The sequence below is a fragment of the Dermacentor silvarum genome, chromosome 5, assembly GCF_013339745.2.
Source record: "Dermacentor silvarum isolate Dsil-2018 chromosome 5, BIME_Dsil_1.4, whole genome shotgun sequence".
NCBI lineage: Eukaryota > Metazoa > Arthropoda > Arachnida > Ixodida > Ixodidae > Dermacentor > Dermacentor silvarum.
Window position 1 is genome coordinate 15,289,432 of NC_051158.1, and position 9,463 is coordinate 15,298,894.

General features: G+C 47.2%; 2 protein-coding genes across 2 annotated transcripts in view; one reads left to right on the top strand and one right to left on the bottom strand.

Annotated features, from left to right (window-relative positions):
* Positions 1 to 1,531: 1,531 nt before the first annotated feature.
* On the bottom strand, positions 1,532 to 2,228 carry LOC119452935 (nucleoside diphosphate kinase). The gene has a single exon (XM_037714898.2). It carries the CDS (start codon positions 2,127 to 2,129, stop codon positions 1,671 to 1,673), a length of 459 nt encoding a protein of 152 aa, XP_037570826.1. The 5' UTR covers positions 2,130 to 2,228; the 3' UTR covers positions 1,532 to 1,670.
* A 207-nt stretch (positions 2,229 to 2,435) lies between these two features.
* Positions 2,436 to 9,463, top strand: part of LOC125945437 (lysosomal alpha-mannosidase-like) — a 252,278-nt gene continuing 245,250 nt past the window's right edge. Inside the window, exon 1 of the mRNA XM_049667185.1 lies at positions 2,436 to 4,255. Within this exon, the coding sequence (XP_049523142.1) occupies positions 3,716 to 4,255 (540 nt within the window). The 5' untranslated portion in view covers positions 2,436 to 3,715. The remainder of the gene's footprint in view (positions 4,256 to 9,463) is intronic.

Genomic DNA, 9,463 nt, shown 5'->3' on the forward strand with positions numbered 1-9,463 from the left:
GTTTCAGAGCGAGCCCCCCCCCCCCCCGCGCTCTCCGCGGAGAGATGCATTCTCCACAAAATATTTAGTGGCCCATAGATCAATTTACGCCGCCCGTTGCACAGTAAAAATGCTCCTTCCAATGTAAAAATTGAATGTCGTGAGCCACAAGCCTTTAAACCCATAGACATAGTAAAATTAGTCTAGAAATGAAAAAAAAAAAAAATATAGGGGAGGGGGCATTTATTTATAAAACGCAATGCAACAACACCCGTCTATTAGATTTAGGTGCACGTTAAAAAACCCCAGGTGGTCGAAATTAATCCGGATCCCCCCCCCCCCCCCCCCCCCCCACTGCGGCGTGCATCATAATCAGATCGTGGTTTTGGCACGTAATTTAATTTGTTGTGCTTATGCAAACCGACGTGAAGGTCGCCTACGCCCGCCTTGCAGTAGCGCACCCAGGATCTCTGCCAGGGGGGGGGGGGGGGGGGGGGGTTGACAGTTTGCCAATACCATCCAAATAGCACTAAATTGACCCAAGGCGGCAGGCGCACCCCCCCCCCCCCCCCCCCCCCCCCCCCCGTCGGTGCGCCACTGCCGCCTTGGGTCAATTTCAGAATATAATTACCGCTATGCGTACTAACTTTTTCAAAGCGTGCCATACACAAACTAGTGTCAAATGCACAGCTCTAATTGAATCTGTGATGCCAAGAGTTGTCAACATTGCATTAGACCTTGTCGTTTTTAGCGCAACTGAAATTTAGTATGTGAATGAGAAAACAAGCAAGAAATATAACAGGAAGGGTGCTTTCTTTTTAGCTTGTCTTCTCGTCCGTTACACTCAACCTCAGTTGTGCTAAAGACAAGATCACGCCGTACCCGCTGGCCCAATTTGCCACCCTTATTGAATTAGAAGCGCCGTGCACTTGACCTCTTTTGTAGCTGATGTCAAGGTCATTACGTCGGCAAAGCTTCAATGAATGAAATACAATTGACCTGGTTTCGTGTTTGCAACTCAGATGTGCAGAGAACAGAGCGCATTGCAAGAGGCCATTGAGATACATTTCTGAGGCACAAAAGCTAGTATTTGCCACGTAGACGTAGTGCAGCCGCCGAACATTACGCACTACGATGCTTTACATGGCGTGCCATGTGTCCCTCCGGACACCGTTCAATAGGTCGCTCGAATTTCATGTCACGCTAACTTTTCCGAGACGAGGGCACTAATGATCTTCATCGGGGTACCACATAAGTAATAATAAACCCGCGCACCTTGATCGAACAACCGGCGCGGCTGGCTAGTGTGTACGAAGCCTGCCATGTGTCACGCAAGCGAGCGAGCCAAACACGGTTCCTCACGCCTTCACCAGTTTCACGTCAACCGTTTCCGAAGATAAATTAACAGAATCGCACAATGCGCAAACGTTCTCTGGTATGACTTCACCTACGCGAAGAAAAAAAAAAAAAAAAAAAAAGAAAGACAGCTGGTTGAGTGACTGCCGTCGAAGGGAACAAGGCACGAGGCCTAGCAGAATAAAAAAAGACAGGATTCCGTCCCGACTCCGGGCAAACCAGATTGGTCGATTTATTTTCTTTCTGCCCGAAAAAAAAAAGGGGGGGCGTGTAGAAAAATATTACGTCAACAGTGCGCTCTAGGCAAATACAGAGAGAGTCCGTCGCCGCGTGCTTCATTCGTAGACGCACGGCTCGATCTGGGGGGTCCAGCAGACGAGTTCGCTCTCCTTAAACCAGAGCGCGATCTCCTTCTCGGCGCTGGCGACGGAGTCGCTGCCGTGAACAATGTTGCGGCCCACCTGAACGCACAGGTCGCCGCGAATGGTGCCGGGCTTGGACTCGAGCGGGTTGGTGGCGCCGATCATATCGCGCCCGGTGAGGACCACGTTGGTGCCCTCCCAGACCATGGGGACGACGGGGCCGCTCTGCATGAACTTGACCAGGCCGTTGAAGAAAGGACGGCTAGCCAGGTCTGAGTAGTGCTGCTGGAGCAGCTTCTCGTCGGCCTGCATGAACTTCATGGCGACGAGCTTGTAGCCGCGCCTCTCGAAGCGCTGGATAATCTCGCCGACCAGACCACGCTGCACGCCGTCGGGCTTGACCATGATGAAGGTACGCTCACGGTGGGCCATCTTTGCAGAGTTTTGTGTTGAGCGGAGTTTGCGGAAGAGTGGGACGGATAGACCCGGCACAGACGGAGGTTGGCGAGCGAAAGGAACCGGCAACTTGTCCGACACAGGAAATCCGCCCAGTTTTTGTCAGTACGGCGTGGACGTACGGACGGACGTCTTTGCGGCTTTCCGAACGTCTTTCCGGATTTGGTTATGTAAGTAGCGACATCTAGGGAGCGCGACACTAAGCTGCAGCTTTTTTTGCGAGGCTTCCAAGATTGCATCAGTCATACGTTGGCAATCTTGAAGGCTATGTCTTTTGTATCAATGTTGCTAAATTAGTTAACGTTGTTTTGTACTTTGTTTGGAAACCTTGCTCTAAAATTTTTGTTATAGCGTTTAGTACAAAATTTCAAAGCAAAGTATAATTAAACAAAACGTGAATCGAGAAGTTCGCGGTAACTTTTTCGCCTGACCAAGGCATCATAATTTTTGTTTTCTCAACTTTAATTTAATTTATAGCGTAGGTGGCGCCGCCTAGAGGATGTTACCGCAAGCGAAACGCGCGCTTTTCAAGTTAATCCGAGATTTCCAGTTTGATTTCCGTGCTGTAAAATCCCGGAGGAAGTCATAATTGTCTGCTGACCGTGCTTCACATTGATGGGGGCGTGAGGTTAACTGACTGAGCGCGAATATTCTGCCTAACCTTGTTTTATTGGTCAGTTCTATTGCGTCATTCATTCAACGGTACGATGCTGATGTTTCATCACGCTACCAGAACTGTAGTCACAATAAAGCTAAAAAGAACGAATGAATGAATCTGCTGATGCATATTTCTTACAGAAAAAGAAAATGTTTATCTGTTAATGCTCAACTACTGGATTGTCTTGGTGTCTTTTAAAATATTCGTACAAGGGGAACGTAGTTTTAAATACACTGGCGGTGCCAAAAACTAGACAGCCGGCAATAAAGCTTACAGGTGTCTGAAATAGGTGCCTTAACATGTTGAAACGGACGATAATCATGATTAAAGAAGTCCTTGGCTGCGTGTTTTAGCGCATCTTTTCACATACCGCAATCCATAAAACCATTTAACTCGAGTGCTAGAAATATAAGTATTCGCAAATCACATTTTGGAAAAACGTGTGGATTACATCGTCTTGCTTACAAACCTTATTAAAATGTTTTCCGACAGAGGAAAGATACATACGAAAACATATACTCGTATTTGTTAAGTGTGCCAACACCGTCGTGTACGAGATTCCCCTATCTTGCGGAAAAGTATACATCGGCCAGACGGGGCGATGCATCAATAACCTACTCAGGGAGCACGCAAGTGCGTAGGCGAAACATCGATTGCTCTGTACAATGCAGAAACGAAATTCCTTTCGCGCCTGGTGTAATCACTTCCTTTTTCTTGGTTTCCATATTCCTTGTAACGGTGCGCCTGCGCAGCTTGTGGATATATATACCTGTGAGTCTGGCTTCAATAAAATCACTTGTCATTTTGTGCCTGTGTTCGTCTTCCTTACTGTTGTGCTGTGCCGTTGCGCGCTATTTCAAGATGGTTATCAGAAAAGATACACTTCCAAAAAGGTCGTGATACCATGTTCAGCTGCTGGACCGTTCCTTCAAAAGTTTACATTGTACAGAAACTACGCTGGAAGTTCCTTTGTCATTACGCCGATTTCAGACACGTCATAGCATGCCACGCAACTTTACAGCGCTGTTCTCCCGTCGGTTCCGCGGCGCTGTACAGCATACCTGCGCGCTTTGCCGCAGTGTATAGGGACACCTTGCTACGGCGATCTCTCGCCACCGTCGACCGGAAATATCGTCTCGTATGCCATCGCTCGCGTTTCCCCCTCGCACTTTTACAGGACCGCACTCAGTCAAAGCGTCCCGAATGCAGAGAACGTCCAATCGGCGATGAAAGCCCTGTCTTAGCTCTGCGCTGGTCGGCCGCCGACTTCGTAGCAAAACGCGAGTTTGTCCCTTTTTTTGCCTGTGCTGCTTCTCGGCCTTCAAGCCCCTTCAACGCTAGTGGCCATCTCGGGCGGACTATGTCGCTGTGCTTGTCGCTGGGCTGGGTGTTGCTGCAAGCCGCCATCTTGGTGTTGGCAGCGAACCTCAAGTGCGGATACTGGGTGAGCTCGAGACTATACTTGGTCACGTGTCTTGTTTATTAGGAACTGCGCTTCACTAAAGCGGAAATTCGAGCTAGTTGGTCTTGCGTGAAAGGTTAAGCACAGCGGCTTAAGGACAAAAACAGCGCAAGAAACGCCAGAAGGAAGAGATACTTGTTGCTTGCCTCTCTTCCTTCTCCCGTTTCTTGCTGTTTTTTGTACTCGGCATCATGTACAGTCAACCACAAAAGTTTGCGGACCACGCGAGCGCGTGCCAGACTGCCTATCCGCGCCACCTAGCGGTACGCCACCTAGCGGCGACAGGGGTGCTCTCCCGGATATGAGCCCTCTTGGTACTCGCCTGCCTGTTAATTTTTTATTCCCGTGCATGACATTGTTAGTTCGTTGTGTTGACGCAGAGCGCTGTCTGCGATAAGACCGCCACATATCTGGCTTGATAGCAGTATCGGAGCAATCACTGCAACCTTTGTCGACTGGTGTGCCAGTGGGTAGATAAGTTTCATGAAGCGCTGCGACGATTTTTTTACGCGACGTTTACTGGCGCACTTTGGTTGGCAGCATCTTGGTCCAATGAGTGTTGCTGCTTCTGCGTATTGAGAGAAAGGGTAGGGAGGTGTTTCACTGTCATCAAAAATAAAGAAAAAGCGGATGCATAGAAAATTTTCTTTGACACATAGGCGCATCTTCGCATCAGTCGCTGAAAACGTAGTAGACTTGCTTCAGGCCACGTGGTGATTGCCTATTTGGAAAGATGCCGCTGCGTGTTCCACTTGACGAAAGAAGGCACATTGTGCGTTTATTTATAGAGGGAATACGTCAGCGCGAAATCTGCCGCCGAACCAACAGGAGCCGGACTGCCGTGAATAGGATTATTCAAGCTTTCCGCGACGATGACAGATTCACAGATATGGAGCGCAGTGGGCGTCCAAGGGCCACGACTGAGGAAGAGGACCGCCTGATTACGGCCGCCATCGTGGCTGATCCTTTTCAAAGTGCAGAGGATATCCGAGAAGCGCTCTCGCTCACGGTATCGTCTGAGACTGTAAGAAGAAGGCTGAGTGAGCTTGGCCTGCAGTCTTTCGTAGCAGCACAGAAGCCCTGCCTCTCAGACAGCCAGCTACAAGAACGACTCATGTTCGCTACAGCAATGAAAGATTGGACAACAGAGAAATGGGGCGATGTCATCTTTAGCGACGAGTCAACTTTTTCCACGCGCTGGGACCAACGGAAGCGGGTTTGGCGTCCACTAAACTGCAGGTGTGTTTACAGTGTATTGGCAGTTAATTCACGAAGCTAATTCTGCATCACAACATGTTTCACGTAAAATGAGCTTTTGGACATTACGAGATTTTTCTGTAGTGGTATTATGTTGAAAACATTAACGATTGTTTCATAGTACTACTTACTCTGAAGCTAATTAAAAGCTGCCAGTGGGTCTTTCAGTACTATCTAATGATGTTTGCACGTTTTCTATTGCAACTCTATAACAGCATTGTAAAGTTCATACGCAAGAGGAATCACATTTTTAGACGCGCCGCTGGAACCCATTTGTATGCTATTTCTTGCAGATATCTGCCTAATTACACACAGAGTGTTCTATCCAGTGGACGGTGTTCCGTGAGCGTGTGGGGAGCAATCAGCAAAGATGGCCTTGGTCTCCTTATGCGTCTGGAAGGGCCCTTCACTGCGTCACGGTACTGCGACGTCATCACTAGACACCTCGTTCCGTATGCGCTGGACGGTCCCTTCAGCGACGGCTGCTATTTTTTTCAACACGACCGCAGCCCGATCCATAAAGCACGTATCGTCCAGTCATTGCTAGAAGAACATGCTGTTTGCCAGCTTGAGTGGCCTCCATGTGGCGCCGACTTGAATCCCATAGAAAATGTCTGGGGCATGTTGAAGAAACGGCTGTCCACACGAGCCAACCGCGGCCGCACGGCCGATACGCTGTGGCAAGCGATCGCACAAGAATGGGAAAGCCTGCGCGGTCGACCGGAGATTACTGAATCTTTGTACGAGTCGATGCCCACACGCATCAATAAGGTGCTAGAAAACGGCGGACATTTCACTTCCTACTAGATCATTGAGAGACCTATGTTTCATGACACTTCTGTAAATGTCTTGTGAATAAATTCATCCCCTTCAGACACGAATTATGATGCACTGTCTGCAAATGCGTCAAATGCGCATGGCATCATTTCAAGACGCTCACTATTACATTCCAAGAAAGAAGACGAAGCAATGTGCTGTTTTGTGCGAGTTTCAGTAAAAAAAATTAATTAGCGTATAACTCATTATCTAATTATTCTGAAATTCGTCAGCTTCAATGCTTGCATAAAAAGAATCAACTATTAGGCCCGAAACGCATGCACACTTGCTTTTTCGGTTGTATTCGTGTCGACCGGAGAAAAAAAATATTCTTGACGTTGGTCTTGGAACGCGGCACGTAGAACGATTGTCTAACATGGTAGTGTCTCCAGCAAAGTGATCATCTGCAGCAATACGCAGGACAATGAAGTTAACTCACCGCTAGTTGTCCCATCAGGAAGCGGACACGAATGTGCACACTGAGTTTTAGGTCATTTGAAGAAACACGTGGCGTGGGACGCGCCTCCGAAGTTCGAGTCCCCAAACGAGGACGCCGTGTCGCAAAGGGTTATAAAAAGAGTCATCGCACCCGATTATTTCTTATTTTTCTAAATGTAACCACTATAGCAGCGCGGTGGTTCGGGCTTTGCGCAGCAAAACCTGGGCGCAGGCGATCAAATCCCGGCCGCTACTGTCACTTAGCGATGGGGGAGGAACGGAAAAATTCTGCCTACTGACTAAGCATCTGTGTCCCATGGCTGCCTCACCGCTCACTCACGCACTCACGAAAAAAAAAAAAAAAACAGCGTGGCTACGCGAAAATAGAACTGATAACAGCCGAAGAATACGCTGTCTGATTACTTGTACTGATATTCTGCTCTCAAAATATAAGCAAGTAGCCCTGGCTAACAAAGAGCGCGTCACGTTGAAAGAGATAGGTAGAAAATATTTGCGCACAGTGCGAAAATAGACAGGCCATAGATTTAAGGAGGGATGCGTCTTCAACGTAGCGCTGCTGTCGATCGCTGGTGACGTAGCGGAAGTGTCGCGAAGAGGCTCTTGGCCACGCGCTCGCGTGGTCCGCAAACTTTTGTGGTTGACTGTACCAACATGTACCAATCACATTTCAAAGAACAGTGTTATTAGACTCGTTAACCCGTCAGTATCGCTATTTATGTGGATGGTACGCCTTGGAATTCAACGGTTAAACTATTTGTGGCCACATCCCTTTCGGCGTCGCGCCTTATTAAGCAACAAACCCATGTGCCGTTCTCGGAATACGTCGACTGTCGATCGTCTGTTTGATACGTACTGCACTTTGTTTTCTTCTTTTTTTACCTAATGTGTTCAGGGGCTATGTATTCTTCGGTGGGCCTGATTGATGAGGAGCACACTAACGGCTATCTGGCTCTTGCGCCACTAAGATCCATTATTTCTTAATCATCAGTACACTAACGGCGTCATGTGAGCAGGTACTGTCGATGAGAGTTGCAGAGTGAGAGCTCCGGAGTTGAATTGATTCCGAAATCATTCAACATTTTTCACATTCGGAATGGAATGAATATGGAATGATGGCGCAATTCAGACAGACGGAATGGGCGTGGCACGGGAGCCCCAGATTCTGTAATTTAGTTGTAATGGAATGGTAACATCCTGGAACGCTAAATGTTGGCTTTGAGCGAGACAGGCAAATTTGCCATTTAGCGTAAACCAGACTTGGCCAATATATTGTGTTTATCATGTCGGTTCTTTTAGTATCCACCAATAGGCGACTACCTTTGCCGCTGTAATTATCAGCAACACTATGTTCTGCACGTGCTACACTTATGAAACAAGAATGAAGTGCCCCTAAAGACAGCAACTTCTAGATGTCAAGAAATATGATTCGCTTTAGCAATTTGCACACTCCACCTATACGTCAGAAGGATGGAGACTAAAAATGACGTCGCAGACGGTTGGGATCCCTGCACGAGTCCATGGTAATATAGAACACGTGCCATGGTTTTTTTGGCACACTGTCAGTTATCCAGAAGGAGCGATAACAGTAAGTCAAAGAGGTGCCCTGAAAAAAATTGGTGTGTCTAAATATTCCATTGTATGTGAAGCAAAAGGATCGCCTTGCAAAACATATAAATGCATTTTGCTTTTATGTTTGTCCTCAAAGTGACAAAATAATCTAGCTGAATGCATGGCCGATACACAATGTTGTAACGTTATTTTGCCTCACATCATTGAGTTTCGAACGAATTAGACTTATTGTTGGCAATAATGGATCTTATTTAGGAACGCTAGCCTTGCCTGTGTCGTAGCGTGCGATGTGTCCGTTAAACGCCTCACACGTGTGCAACTTAAGTAAAGTTAACTATAGCATTCACAAGCTGTCAGCTGTTGACTCTAAAATTTGAAAAGTCTGTGCTCCCTGATGTCAGATATTAGTGTCGGGTTTGGCTTGATCCTAAATTGAAGAAAAAAAGGGCGTAAAGTTGACAATGTGTAACTTGAGTTATGGAGACTTCAATGAGTAGACAATTTTTGAAATTGTGGTTCTGAAGGAGCCTAGATCTAGAGTGAGCCATCGCTCTGTCTTTTCGCTTTTGTTTTTTTAGGTAAGGAGGAAGACGCTTAGAAAAAAACGGGACTGCAATTCAGGCTTTCACCTCAAATTGACATGTCCTTGGATATATTTTGATCGCAAGAACTGAATGTATTCATGTGACGTCACGGAGGCAGCTCCCACCACTCTAGTGCCTAAACATGGCGGCTACGATGATGTCAGTGCACCGTATTATCACGCGCACGCTATTTCACTTTTTGACAGCGACCGTTTTTCACCGGTTTATCACTGTTATCGCTTTGACGTTCGACGCAAGACGCGCCTGTCGCGCTGGCAAGTTTCTTGATTACGCCGCTTCTCAACCTGCTAGTACCCAAAGATGGCGTCCGCGATGACGTATGTGCAAACTATTTATTGACTTCTAGCCCGCTCAGCTAACATCATTGTTGACACTATTTGACGCTACAAGTCAATAAAATTTATGTAATAATGTGCCAATACGTATTTCTTTGTCTAGTCCTATTGCACGTACACTTGTCTATAGAATGCGCATCTTGTATACG

Coding starts and splice junctions, on each gene's coding strand:
- LOC119452935 (XM_037714898.2), bottom strand. CDS start 2,129: ATGGCCCACCGTGAGCGTACCTTCATCATGGTCAAGCCCGACGGCGTG.